General features: G+C 53.0%; 2 protein-coding genes across 11 annotated transcripts in view; one reads left to right on the forward strand and one right to left on the reverse strand.

Annotated features, from left to right (window-relative positions):
- Hdac5 (histone deacetylase 5) overlaps window positions 1–6,267 on the forward strand; it is a 34,559-nt gene extending 28,292 nt beyond the window's left edge. For all 10 annotated transcript variants that reach the window (XM_076935730.1, XM_034504618.2, XM_076935731.1 and 7 more), the window contains 14 exons: window positions 550–721; window positions 1,449–1,582; window positions 1,919–2,039; window positions 2,352–2,401; window positions 2,559–2,666; window positions 2,957–3,012; window positions 3,136–3,223; window positions 4,200–4,319; window positions 4,534–4,631; window positions 4,793–4,911; window positions 5,297–5,430; window positions 5,685–5,769; window positions 5,894–6,059; window positions 6,143–6,267. In XM_076935730.1, the coding sequence (XP_076791845.1) occupies window positions 550–721; window positions 1,449–1,582; window positions 1,919–2,039; window positions 2,352–2,401; window positions 2,559–2,666; window positions 2,957–3,012; window positions 3,136–3,223; window positions 4,200–4,319; window positions 4,534–4,631; window positions 4,793–4,911; window positions 5,297–5,430; window positions 5,685–5,769; window positions 5,894–6,059; window positions 6,143–6,182 (1,491 nt within the window). In that variant the 3' untranslated portion in view covers window positions 6,183–6,267. The remainder of the gene's footprint in view (window positions 1–549; window positions 722–1,448; window positions 1,583–1,918; window positions 2,040–2,351; window positions 2,402–2,558; window positions 2,667–2,956; window positions 3,013–3,135; window positions 3,224–4,199; window positions 4,320–4,533; window positions 4,632–4,792; window positions 4,912–5,296; window positions 5,431–5,684; window positions 5,770–5,893; window positions 6,060–6,142) is intronic.
- Window positions 6,268–7,932: 1,665 nt separating this feature from the next.
- Window positions 7,933–12,254, reverse strand: G6pc3 (glucose-6-phosphatase catalytic subunit 3). Its single transcript, XM_034504239.2, has 7 exons — window positions 12,168–12,254; window positions 11,746–11,994; window positions 9,929–10,035; window positions 9,464–9,554; window positions 9,161–9,279; window positions 8,806–8,947; window positions 7,933–8,588 (listed from the first exon to the last, which is right to left on the reverse strand). Exons 2-7 carry the CDS (start codon window positions 11,961–11,963, stop codon window positions 8,225–8,227), a joined length of 1,041 nt encoding a protein of 346 aa, XP_034360130.1. The 5' UTR covers window positions 11,964–11,994; window positions 12,168–12,254; the 3' UTR covers window positions 7,933–8,224.
- Between the last annotated feature and the right edge of the window lie 1,004 nt (window positions 12,255–13,258).

Consider the following 13,258-nt stretch of genomic DNA (forward strand, 5'->3'; position numbering starts at 1 on the left):
CTGTGTGGTCTCTGAGTTGTGCCTGCCTGTCAGTCTCTCTTGGTGACTGCCCTTGTCTTTTAACTGAGTGACTGTGCTTGTGTGTGTGTGCATGCACATGGTCTGTGTGTATCTGCATTTCTGCCTGCGTTGCTGGTTGTGCGTTGGTCTCTGCGTGCATGTGTATACACACACACACACACACACACACACACACACACACACACACACACACGCCCCCACTGTTACTACAGTGTGCCTTGAGCCTCGTGCGCTCCATTCATTGCGGACACAGCCCCAAGCCCTCAGGCCTGACTCATCCCGCCCCCTCCCACCCCCGCCCCTCACAGCCGCTTACCTCAATGCTACTATTTGGGGTGACTCATCACATCCCCCATCTTCCCTGTCGTAGGAGATGGCAAGCCTGGAGCATCTCCTGTCCCTGGAGGGAGTAGGTGGGAGGAAGTGGTGGAAGGAGGAGACTTGGGGGCCCTCTGGAGGCTGAAAGGGCCCTGTACTCAGTCCCATCCAGGCTGAGCCTTACACAGGCCTCTTCCTACTCCTTTTCAGTTGTTCGCAGATGCCCAGCAGTTACAGCCCCTCCAGGTGTACCAGGCACCCCTCAGCCTGGCCACTGTGCCTCATCAGGCCCTGGGCCGCACCCAGTCCTCACCTGCTGCTCCTGGGAGCATGAAGAGCCCCACAGACCAACCCACTGTGGTGAAGCACCTCTTCACCACAGGCAAGCCCTAACACTGCTCATCCATCCTTTGCCCGTGCACCTACTTGGGCTAACGGTTGTCACAGCCACCCCCTGCCCCAGACGATGTGCTTGCTTCTCCTAGATCCTTACCAAAACTGCACGGAGGGAAAAGGGGGTCTTGACCTCTCCCTGTGCACCATAGCTATTCATGGGAGCAGCAGCTGCTTCTTTCCCGGCAGGAGGGTGGGCAGCCTTGTTCCTTACTCCCTGGGGCAGCACTGTCTTCTCTGTGACCCCCAGTCCCCACCTAGGGTATTTGCTTCTGCATCATCTTCCCACAAGTCCTGGAGCCTTGGGTGGAATCCACTGTCTCTTTCAGTTTTTCCTCTTCTAGCCTCCTGTCCGCCTTCCCCCCTTGTAAGGTTGACAGTAGGCTCGGTAGAATCTGGAAGGCTTTTGCCCAAGAGGTTGCCATATGCTGGGTTCTGACAGGGCACAGACTAGCTGAGGATGACTTTATCTCGCCAGTGGGGAACAGCGCATGGGCCACCATGTTGGGGGAAGGAGGAACATACCCTGGGAACCGCAGAGGGGATGCAGAGGGCAGAGATTGGGGCCAGTGGCAGGCAGGCTGTGTTTAAAGAGAGGAATTTCAGGAGAGAAAAGGGTATATCGGTGGCTGTTGGTAGATAGCTAGGGTAGCCTGAGATAAGGGTGTGGGTTAGGATTCAAACAGTTCTGGCTGACACAAGGGTCTGTGGCTCAGGTGTGGTCTATGACACGTTCATGCTGAAGCATCAGTGTATGTGCGGAAACACACATGTCCACCCAGAGCACGCAGGCCGCATCCAGAGCATCTGGTCCCGGCTGCAGGAAACTGGTCTGCTCAGCAAATGTGAGGTGAGGGAGCGCCCTGCCTTCAGCAGACTGCCATCTGAGTGGTCCACTCCCAGCAAAGCCCCTCCCTCACCCTAGCCCTCCAGTGAGCTCTGAGACTTCCTCAGTTCCATCCCTTGTGGTCTGCTTCTCTCACGGTCATCAGCTAACCTGGGGAAGAGTCCTGGAGTAGGACAGGGCGAGGGGGGCCAGGGGGATGGGGCAGTCTCTCAAGGGCCAGGGCATAGTTACTCCAAATCCCTTAGTTCTCCTGGAAGTTGGCTCTGTGAGCGTTGGACTGTTGTCTAGAGAGTTGAGCCTTGTCAACATTCTCTGGCCTTTCTTGACCTCCTCTGGCAGCGGATCCGGGGTCGTAAAGCCACTCTGGATGAAATCCAGACCGTGCACTCTGAGTACCACACCCTACTCTATGGGACCAGCCCCCTTAACCGGCAGAAGCTGGACAGCAAGAAGCTGCTTGGTAAGCTGAAGGCCACGATTCTGCATGTGCCCTCAATCCGAGTGTGATAGCGCTGTCCTAAAGACCACCAAGCCAGAGTAGGAAGTGGTCCTAGTGGGTGTCATTACCATAGATACAGATTGAACATGCTGTAGGGCATCAGGCATAAGGGTGGACCTGTTGTTGGTAGGTGATTTATGTATCTGGTTCTTCTAGAGATAGGTCATCTCCCCGGAACAGGACTAGAGGCTCTAAGCTGGCATGGACCATGCAGTCCGTGCTAACTGGCAACTGGGACACCTTTCAGAGCATTTCTGTCTCTCTTCCCTGCAGGCCCCATCAGCCAGAAGATGTACGCCATGCTGCCTTGTGGGGGCATTGGGGTGAGTTGGATATGTGGGAGTGGGCAGGTGGCTTTCCCAGCTTGGCCCCTTCCTCCCCGATCCCCGTGGCTGCTGGCCTGCTCTCTGGTGCCCACTTCCCGTTCATCCCCTCCCCCCCGCAGAGGGCACACTGAAGCCCGATCTCCTGCCCCTGCAGGTGGACAGTGACACTGTGTGGAACGAGATGCACTCCTCTAGTGCCGTGCGAATGGCAGTGGGCTGCCTGGTGGAGCTGGCCTTCAAGGTGGCTGCAGGAGAGCTCAAGGTAAGGATATAGGAGACGTTGTCCAACGTTTACATTTCAAGTGCTAAGATGGGGAGAAGCTGCAGGGACAGCCTTGCTGTGAGGGTCACGAGGGACAAAGTAGGCACTAATGCCTGAGACTCTTGTGTTTATCTGCAGGGGAGAGACAGCTGTTTGCCTGGGGCTGCAGCTGGCATTTATAAAAGTGTATTTTCCCACCACTGTCTGACTTGTGCTTCTCTCCTGAGTCTGTCTACCCTGTTCCTGGCCACATGGCTCTCCTGACTGTTGTCCTTCTGCTTGCACTTCAGAATGGATTTGCTATCATTCGGCCCCCAGGACATCATGCTGAGGAGTCCACAGCCATGTGAGTACCATTCTGACCCGACCCTTGCCCTCTGCCATTGGCCCTTCCTGTGTTTTACTTGAAGCCAACCTCACGTCACCCAAGCTGAACCCCCTGCTCTCTTCTCCTCCCCACACCCCTCAGGGGATTCTGCTTCTTCAACTCCGTAGCCATCACAGCTAAACTCCTGCAGCAGAAGCTGAGCGTGGGCAAGGTTCTCATCGTGGACTGGGTAGGCAAGTGGGCTGGGAGGCCTGGGCAGAGAAGGGCAGAGCTGTGGCCGCGAAGGCCTTCAGAAGTGCCCCGCCTCCAGGCAGCCCACTGCACTTCTGGGTGGCACTAGGACCCAGTCCTTGGCCTCATAGATTGATAACCTTCCTGCTCCGTCCTCAGGAGGGTCCTTTATTCCGGTAGGGTGGCTCCTCCCTGTGAGCTGTTAGGCAGTTTTTAGCCTTATTTACCCTATGCTCCCACTAGCATCCTCCAACAGCCAGAAGGTTCCTTACCTTGAGCATTGGGGAGATGTTACCAGTACTGCCAGAATCCATTTTCCTCCCTGCCCTTCCCATAGGGGCCGCTGTGTGCCAGGAACCTGACACTGTGCTGCTCACAGCCACCTCTAGCAGTGCAAAGTAGTCATCCATTTCTCTTAGAGAAGACTCTGTTTGGGTTACTTAGCTGGGATGCCGCACTTCCCCTGATCCTGAGGCTGTGGGTGCCCCTCAGCCTTCTGCCATCACAGTGGGACAAGCACACACACCACTCACTGGGCACCAGGGATCACTAGGCAGTTGGTCAGCGAGGGTAGAATTTTTTGAAATTCAATTTCAGTTTAGAAACTAGTGTATTCAGATGCACGGTTATAATCGCAGCGCTCAGGAGGCAGAGGCAGGAGAATCCTAGTGCAATCCTGTCTGGAAATAAAGGAAATTCATATAAATGTTGGATCCTGCTTTAGAATTTATTTGCCTGTGTTAAATTTCTTACCAGCCTGAGTTTCCCTTGCACTTCAGTGGAATGGGTTCTGCAGGGAGATAAACCATATTCATCCCATGGCTGTAGACCTGGACTCAGGGTCCCAGCCCCGGAGCCACTGGTGGGCTTGTCTTCAGAGCTAATGGTAGGGTGGGTGGGGAACAGCTGGCATGCTAAGCTTTGGATTAGAGCTTAGACTGCTGCCCGAAGCACCTGCCCCTTTTCCTCAACAGGACATTCACCATGGCAATGGCACCCAGCAAGCATTCTACAATGACCCCTCTGTGCTCTACATCTCTCTGCATCGCTACGACAATGGAAACTTCTTTCCAGGCTCTGGGGCTCCTGAAGAGGTACAGTTCCTTTACAGGTCTCCTCTCGAAAGGTACAGGTCTCCTTTCGAGTCCTTCGGGGAGGTAACAGGCTAGGACCTGGCAGGAAACCACAGTAATCTGTTCATGGTGTTGGTCCCTGTGGCATCTGAGGGATGAGACCCTGGAGGCAAGAGTTGGGGCATTGTCTGGGGTTGCCAGGCAGTGATAGCAACCTCTCCTACCTTATCGCCAGGTTGGTGGAGGGCCAGGCGTGGGGTACAACGTAAATGTGGCGTGGACAGGAGGTGTGGATCCCCCCATTGGAGATGTGGAATACCTGACAGCCTTCAGGTGGGGACTGAGAAGGGCCAAAGGAGGGGTGGGGCCTTGAGCTGGCAGGGGCAGCAGGCACTCAGTTGGGGCGGTGGAGGGGTATGGCCTCGATGGAGAACAGAGCGTGGCGAGGCTCCACCTGGCCTCTGCTGGCATCAGCTTGGGCCATCCCTTTACAGGACAGTGGTGATGCCCATTGCCCATGAGTTCTCACCGGACGTCGTCCTAGTCTCCGCTGGGTTTGATGCTGTTGAAGGACATCTGTCTCCATTGGGTGGCTATTCTGTCACCGCCAGATGTAAGCCTACTAGGGGTCTGGGAGGGTGTGGAACACTGAGGTAGACGGGTCAGGGAGTAAGTTAGCATTACAGGGAGCAAGACTTGAAGCCATCTTGCTAGTTCTGCCCACTCCTCTGCCAGCCCTGTGTGTGGAAAGTATCTTCCACTGGAGCTCTCTGGCCTTGACCTTCCCGAGATGCTCTTAGAGGATCTAGACATATTCCACGTTAGCCTGTTCTCCATTAAGTTCACCGACATTGCACTTCTGTTGTAGGTGTATTGGGCTTAACTTTGCCGTCTTATTTTGTGCTGTTTGTCTCATTTCTTGATGTTTGTTTCTTCTTCTTTTTTTCCTCTTTGATTCAATTGACCAATCATCCTTCTGTTTTTACACCTGTGCAAAGGTTTTGGCCACTTGACCAGGCAGCTCATGACACTGGCAGGGGGCCGGGTGGTGCTGGCCCTGGAGGGAGGCCACGACTTGACCGCCATCTGTGATGCCTCTGAGGCCTGTGTCTCGGCTCTGCTCAGCGTGGAGGTGAGTGGGAGACAGAGATGGGACAGCAAGTGGGGACTGATAGTTCAGCAGGGACATCCCTGAGGCAAGCGGCCCCAGGGGCTCTTGGAGGCTTGCCTAGGTCTGAGAGAATTGGCCAGGGAAGGGTTTCTGACCAGGGCTTCCCCGCAAAGCTTGTGCTTGCTAGCACAGGAATGTTGGGCAGAATGGGGCTAGCCGGGGAGCTAAGCACTGCTCCTCATCCCACTCTAAGCTTGCTCTTCTTTCTCTGACAGCTGCAGCCCTTGGATGAAGCAGTCTTGCAGCAGAAGCCCAGTGTCAATGCAGTTGCCACACTAGAGAAAGTCATCGAGATCCAGAGTGCGTGGGGACAGACAAAGGGGCTCATATCTCAACCTGCCCAGGAGGCAGGCAGGGCTTATGGGAGTGGGCTATATCTGGATCAGTCTGCTCTCCCTGAACCTGTCTGTCTGTCTTAACGCAGGCAAACACTGGAGCTGTGTACAGAGGTTTGCCGCTGGTCTGGGCTGCTCGCTGCGGGAGGCTCAGACAGGTGAGAAAGAGGAGGCCGAGACTGTGAGCGCCATGGCCCTGCTTTCCGTGGGGGCTGAGCAGGCCCAGGCTGCTGCCACTCAGGAGCACAGCCCCAGGTAAGCATCTTACCTCCCATCCCTCTGCCCTGGCCTAAGGTAATGGTCTCTACTCAGTGCTCTCCCTGTGTTTGTCCCCACAGGCCAGCAGAGGAGCCCATGGAGCAGGAGCCTGCCCTGTGACACCCTGGCCCCCACCCCTCTGGGCTTCATCATTGTGATTTTGTTTATTTTTTCTATTAAAAACAAAAAGTCACACATTCAACAACGTGTGCTGTGTGGGTCTCTCAGCATTGATGTTTCCAAGTTGCTTCAGCCCTCCTCTCACTACATGGGCCACGGTTCAGCTTTAGAAATCCATTTCTTCTATGGAGCATTGGGTGCAGCGTCCACTTTGCCCATGTTGTATCCCATACCCAAGTCCCCATACTCTTTTCTTTTCCCCTGTGGACAGTGCTCCAGGGAGTGCTTCAGGAGCTGCCTGAGACGGGAACAGTAAGTGGGTGCCTGGGCTTTGGCCGGCTTTTGGGGGAATCCCTTAATTTGAAATCTGCCCCTCTCCGCCCTCAGGATGATCTACTACTATTTAAGATGTAGAGTGGAGGGAAGGTAGGCATCCACCCCATACTTCCCCTTCCTCTCTGTCCCCCTCACCATCCTGCAGATCCTTCTCCTCTCTGGCCTCAGCACTGAAGCTTTGTGCCCAGGATGTGGGCCTTAGATTTATGGCCAGGTTTCTTTTCTCTTACTCCTAGGTACCGCAGGAGCTCAGAGGGTACAGGGTGGTATGCAGCTGGGTTAGGAGGAGCCAGGAGGACCCACATATGCAGGCAGGTTCTCCACATTATTCTATTAAACTCCTCGCCTTGTGCTGGACCTGCATAAGGAGGGGAGAAGGTAGAGCCTATGTGGGGGCTTCAAGTTCATGCAAGCCCCTTTGATGCTCTGGACCAGATTTTCTCCATCTATCAGCCTGCTGCAAGCAGAAGGATGAAGATTCAATTCCCTTCTGGAGCCTTTTTGTTTTGAAACCCGGGATCATGAAAGAGAATGGATAGGGTGGACATACATAGTTCTAGAATGGACATGGCCAGAACCCTGTCTAAAGCCACCCCTGTCCCCCCAGAGGTAGGGGGTGTCAGCTCTCGGCAGGAGCTTGTTGGGAGCTGTCCATCTTTTCGAGTAGCCCTGTGTCCAGGGGCTGGAGCCCACAGACTTCCAGTGAATGTGGTCTAGCCTGCAGGAAACCAGAGATGGGAAATGGCTCCTCGGGGGACAATTCTCCCTCCTCTATACCACATCCCCAGGGCTCAGCTATCTGTTTACATACTGTCCGGATGGGGGCCTGAGCATGGCTGAGGGAGCTGGGGAGTCCCACCACTATTAGTTTGCTGTGTTTGCGTGCTGTCTACATCTTCCTTGCACTGAGCCAGAGGCTGCAGGCCTCCCACTCTCCCTGTGGGCTGGTCTTATCACATGTAAACCCACTCCTGCTTTGTCTCCCTGGACATGGATTTTAGTTAAGTATTTTGCATTCCAACACACTGTTTTATCCTTGTGTAAATAAACTTGTTTGTGGCAGAGCCTTCTGGGAGTAATGTCTGTTCTGTGGGTTCCCAAATGGGAGTAAAAGTTCTCATTCCTTTCCTAGCCCAAATGCTGCCTTTTCTTCAGCCTTGGACTAGAATTCAGACTGAGATGCTGGAAGCCAGGGCAGGAGATCTCTGTCCTACTGGGGAAGGCTGGGTTCCACTGAACTATCACTACCACATCTCAAAAGATGTCTGCTGTGGCCTTGGCAGGGGCGGGGAGGTCCCAGCTGAGTCTCCAGCCCCCTTTTACTTTTGTCTTTGTAGAGACAGGAATGGGGCGGGGGCTCCATTGGTAGTTATAGAGGCAAGGTCGGTGAGAGTGAGCACAGGCAAGAAAGGAATTCAGAAGTTTCAAGGGCTTTATTGGGTCCTTCCTGATCAGCTTGTCAGTGTCAGGAACCCAGCTCCCCCTCCCCACTGGGCCCCCTGTTGCTTTTGCTTTGTGGGGACCTGGGGAAAGGCTCCACCTCCTGGAAACAGAGGTCCTTCTTTAAAGGGGGCTAAGACTGCAAAGCATGAGACAGAAATGAAGTTTAAGGTGAGCGGGCCAGCTCCAGAGCCCAGGAAAAGGGCTGTCTCTTAGAGTGTGGTGGTCAAGGAGTGTTGTCTTTGGGGCAAGCAAGTCAAAACACATCAAGAGGAGCGAATGGGCGGTGCTTCCTGGGCGCTCAATGTATGCACCACCCACGGCACAAGGGCCAAGACCAGGCATGGCCAGAGGGTATACTTGAGGAAGTTGAAGATATAGAAGAGGCTGATCTGAGGTGGGTGGCCCAGCCATTCCAGGAAGACCAGCAGCCCCATGGCCAGCATAAAGCAAGCTATTTTCTGGCCATTTCCTAGGTGTGCCCGCCGTATCCGGGCATAACAGGGAGTGTGGATGGCAATGCCCAGACCCAGGGCAGATCCCGAGTCGCGGCTCAGTGAGGCAAAGGGCCGACTGTCCATGTGCACCCACTCGGGCCGTTCACACCACTTGGAAGCCAGGTTTATGGACCTGCAAGGAAGAAGAGTCTTTGCCAGGAGAGCCTGGAATCCAGAGAGCCACTGGCTTGTAGCCATCTCACAAAGGGGTCTGCTCCCATGTATTATGACCCCGTATCCCTGTCTAGAAACAGTTAATGTGTCCTTTTATAGTCAACCAGAGATCCACCATCTAGATACAGGTGAGACAGGACAGGGTCTGGCTGCTCAGACTCCAAAGCAGGACTTACCAGGAAAGATCTAGGCCCAGTGTAAAGAGAGTCCAATACATGAGGCTGGCACCCAGCATGAGGGCCAGGGCAGTCAACCCATAAAAGCTAAGTTCCCGCTCCATGGGCACCCGGGGGCTCATCAGCCAGCCAAGGACAGCACCTATGGGAACGGGGCAAAAACAGTTTCAAGGTGTTTGGGGAAATGACTCGTCCCCTCACCTGCAATTCATCTCAGCAGGAGAAGAAACTAAGACAGAGGTGGGAACCTTGAGGTTGGCTCTACAGAAGCTGGGAATGGTGGGAAGTTCCTAGACTGGTCCCCCCCATTGCCAAAGACACCCTCTCAGGCCAACCCTTTGCCCCAGTTGCTCACCACTTATAAGGCCAGCCAACACTTGGTGCGGGAAATGTGCTAAGAGGAAGACCCGAGAGAGGCCGACTGCCAATAGGAAGGTGCAATAAGCCAGGCTAGGAATCACCCTCACCCAGGGGCTAGAAAGAAGAGAGACAAGTGGCTCAAGGGATGTCCGCCATGGCTTGACTGTCTTCAGCATCCAAACCCTTAAGAGTTGGAGCCAACACCCCCAGGTCATCACAACTCCAGCTCCCAAACTAACATGCTGTGGAGATTTTGGAATCCGGAATGCTCTACTGGTGGACAACACAAAGGTCATACCTGCGGGACCGAGAGGCCACCTGAGAAGAAATGGCCGTCATTACAGGCCAAAGAGCCGCACCTGTGATCATGCAGTGGCCAGAGGGGCTGCCTGCCGGGAGATCCAGAAGTTCATGGTGAAAAAATAGAGAGGAAACTCAGGAGCCTACGGTGCCCCCTCAAGACATCTCCCTCCCTTCCCCCATGTAAAGGCAGCTTTCCCCAGTACCAGCCAATCATTCCCTCTTGCCCGATGCCTTTCTATAAAGGCAACTGCTCCCGAACTCCTGCCTTGCCATGTCTCTGACTTTATGAGGTGAACAGCTAGCACGAGCCACGTCACTCAACCTGATCTCCCCAGAGTTTGTTTGCTGGACCAGGAACTGAGAGGCTGGGCCTGCTTGGACCACCCTAGCTGGAGTATATGGAAATGTTTACTGAGACCTTAACCACACCAGGGGTGGGAGGAAGTTGGAACTTTCCTACCTGGACCAGTCTCACAAGAAGAAGGAAACTGGTGAATCTGGATTGGAGTCTGGGTGGAGTACCCGGATTCATGCACCCACCAAAAGGGCCTGTCTCCAAACAGAAACCTGGAAGAGACAAGATACAAGACCATATAACACATACTCTGCTGGGGGGGATAGAGGGGATGGACAGAATCTGGAGGGCACTCTGATTCTAGCTATTACTTTATCATGATTAAAATCTTTGGAAGGCAAAGAAGCACACATTTTTTCCTTTTAAAGTGATATGGAGGCCAGAGGTTGGAGAGAGAGAGAGAGAGAGAGAGAGAGAGAGAGAGAGACAGGCAGGCAGACTGTGTAGGGGTATTCATGTGCTTTGAGACACGGGTCTCACTCTTATCCCTCCCATTGCCCAGCTGGCTCTTCTCAAGTCCTGGTTCCCTGACTTCTTTGCCTATCCCTGTTCCTGCTCTCAGTTTCCTGGTTCCAGCCTGAATTAGCTACTCCTGAATTATATAGGGTGATTCTCGAGTGTGAAACTAGGAGGAAGACATGTACAGAGAAGCCTAAGAAAGGAAAGACTAAGGGAAAAAAAATAATCCAGCTCCCCTGGCCTAGCAAGTGCTTGTCTAGCCTCTGGAAAACCCCACGTAGAAGAGGCCACTGTGGCCAGAAGGGAGAGCAGGAAACAGAGCACTGACCACAAAGCTATAAAATGAATATATGGGGTCAGAGATGCTAATGTACACCTGTCACCTCAGCACTGGGGAGACAGGCAGGAGGACCACCATTCTGGGTTGGATGGTGAGACTTTCTCTCAATGAAGGAGGAGGAGAACAATTAGGGGCTTTGTTACTTGGATTTAAGCACTGGGCTTATCCAGGCTCCTAGGAAGGAAACAGCACAGAGTATAGGAGAGGGGCTGGGCCGTTAGGCCCGGAGGAAATGATTAGACAACTAACTGCTCTTAGGTTTACAAGCTCTTGTGGAGAAAGGAGGCGGGGCAGGAGAGGGACGTCTAGTCTGCTTTTCAGCGTGTCATTCTAGCCTATTCTGTGTCTCTTTATGAACCTTGCTTCCTACTTCAAGGCTGGGGCCTGGGCAACAGCAGTGTGGAGTCACTCCCTTCTGAACTCCGAAAGACAGAAAAACAAACAAGCAAAAAAATACTGTGGCACAGATAATTCCCAAGGGTAATATGGGACCCCTGGCTTCTTAGAATGAGAAAGCTATACTAACTACTGGGGAAAGAGAGGAAATGTTCCTTGCAGGGAGGGTAAGGATCCCCTTTAGTGACTAACATTTAGTGTCTTTTAAACTTCACTGGGCACATTATAACCAGGGGGCCTTGTTAAAATGTAGATCTGGCCTGGAGCCTTAGATTCTGTATTTCTAGTAAGTCTTCAAGCATTGCCTATGCTCTTGAGCCCAACTAGGGACAACACCTTAATGAAACTGGCACCTAGCTTAATGTCAAACAAATGGATAGATGAATAAAATGTTCAGCTAAAAAAAGATTTTCAGCTACCTAAATTTCTAGCAATAATTGCTAAAATGCAGATTTCCAACTACAACTAAATTTGGAGTCACGGAAACCAGAAGGTCTAAGGCGGAGACTGTACAGTTGAACACGCCCCTTAAGTTGTTTCTCTGATTAGGGCAGTTAAGGATGAGTGAAGTGTTATATCTGTGGCCAAGATATAAAGAAACCCAAGGTGAAGACTAGGGCCTAAAGGGATAAGAGTAGGTAACATTGCTTTTGAGGTACCTTCTTGGGGGAGATCAGGGACCCAAAGGGATAGGGGACCAGGATGCCAGAAGGCTTCTCTGCCTCACCACTTGAAGACGAGGTTGAGCCACTCAGCAATGAAGGTGATCCAAAATACGGAGATGCCCAGGCGGCGAGAGGCGTAGTAGGCCGCGGGGAAGTAGAACTGAAAGAGGTTCTTGGGATCGCCCAGAAAGGTGACCCAGAGCCACATATTCTCTAGCCCGGGAAGCCGGTTCTGTAGTGCTTCGGCCATCATGATGCCCGCGCTCAGCGTGGACTCCATGGCGAGTCAGGAGACCTCCTGGCTGGAGTCCCTTGTAGGGAGCAAGTCGAGGTATCTTAGCAGAAATAAAGCCGCTACCTGCCCTCCAGAGCCCACCCTTTCTAGCTCCTGGCCCCGCCCTCACCGCTAGAGGTCTAAGCCAAGCCCCGCCCCGCCCCGCCCCCGCAGTCCCTGACACGCGTGAGTTGGGGCTGTAGCTGGTACCGTTTCCTCCGGCTTTCTTTCTCGGCCTTCCTCTCTACTGGACAGCGGAGGGGACAAACCTTTGCGAAGGCGTTTCCTCAGGTCCCCACGTGGCCGATGTTGCTAGCACGTGGGCTGCCGGCGTAGTGCAGAAACCTGCTGCTGTTCCGGGTCAGGGAACCGATGAACCTAAGGACCAGCTCTGTGTCCCGGTTCCTTGTTCTGCTGCTACGAAGACGATGTCTAATCTCCAGGGCCAGGGTATCTTGTGAATCTGATTTCTGTTTTCCAATATCACTACCCATTTCTCTCAAATCTAGACTATTTGGAGAGAAGGGAGTCAAAGCCAGCCTCGAGTTGCACACACTCTTAGTCGACATCTGTCTTTAGCTCAGGATTCTCCCATTCTACTTCATCCATGTCTTCCTTCAAGAACCTAATGCTTCCTTCACGAACCCAGTGCTTAAATGTATGTGTTATGAGCGAGAGACTTGCCTTGCTCTCACCCCTACCATCCTCCTGCCATTCAAAACCCTCTCTGGGCAGATAAATCTAGAGATAGTGTTTCCATGAAAAGAGGAAGGTCAGCCGGGCGGTGGTGGCGCACGCCTTTAATCCCAGCACTTGGGAGGCAGAGGCAGGAGGATTTCTGAGTTCGAGGCCAGCCTGGTCTACCGAGTGAGTTCCAGGACAGCCAAGGCTATACAGAAAAACCCTGTCTCAAAAAAAAAAAAAAAAAAAAAAAAAAAAAAAAAAAAAAAAGAAGAAGAAGAAGAGGAAGGTCACGCATACAGTTTTTGAAATAATTTAGAGGGACACAGTCCTAAAGGAAATCTGCTTAGAGTAAAGGAAGGAGCCTGTTGATACAGCTTTTCTATTTCTTTATTTTCTTTTCTCACCCCCACCCCCGCGCCCTGTTCCCGCGCACGGCAGGGTGGGGCTGGGGAGGAGTATTTCGAGACAAGGTTTGCTATCAAACTCTAGAGATCCGCCCGCCTTTGCCTCCGGAGTGCTGGAATTTAAGGCTAAAAGCATGCACTACCATGTCCAGCTTTTGTTTGTTTGGTCTTGTTTTGTTTTTCAAGACAGGGTTTCTATGTGTAGTTCTGACA

Source organism: Arvicanthis niloticus, chromosome 6 (assembly GCF_011762505.2).
Source record: "Arvicanthis niloticus isolate mArvNil1 chromosome 6, mArvNil1.pat.X, whole genome shotgun sequence".
Taxonomy (NCBI): domain Eukaryota; kingdom Metazoa; phylum Chordata; class Mammalia; order Rodentia; family Muridae; genus Arvicanthis; species Arvicanthis niloticus.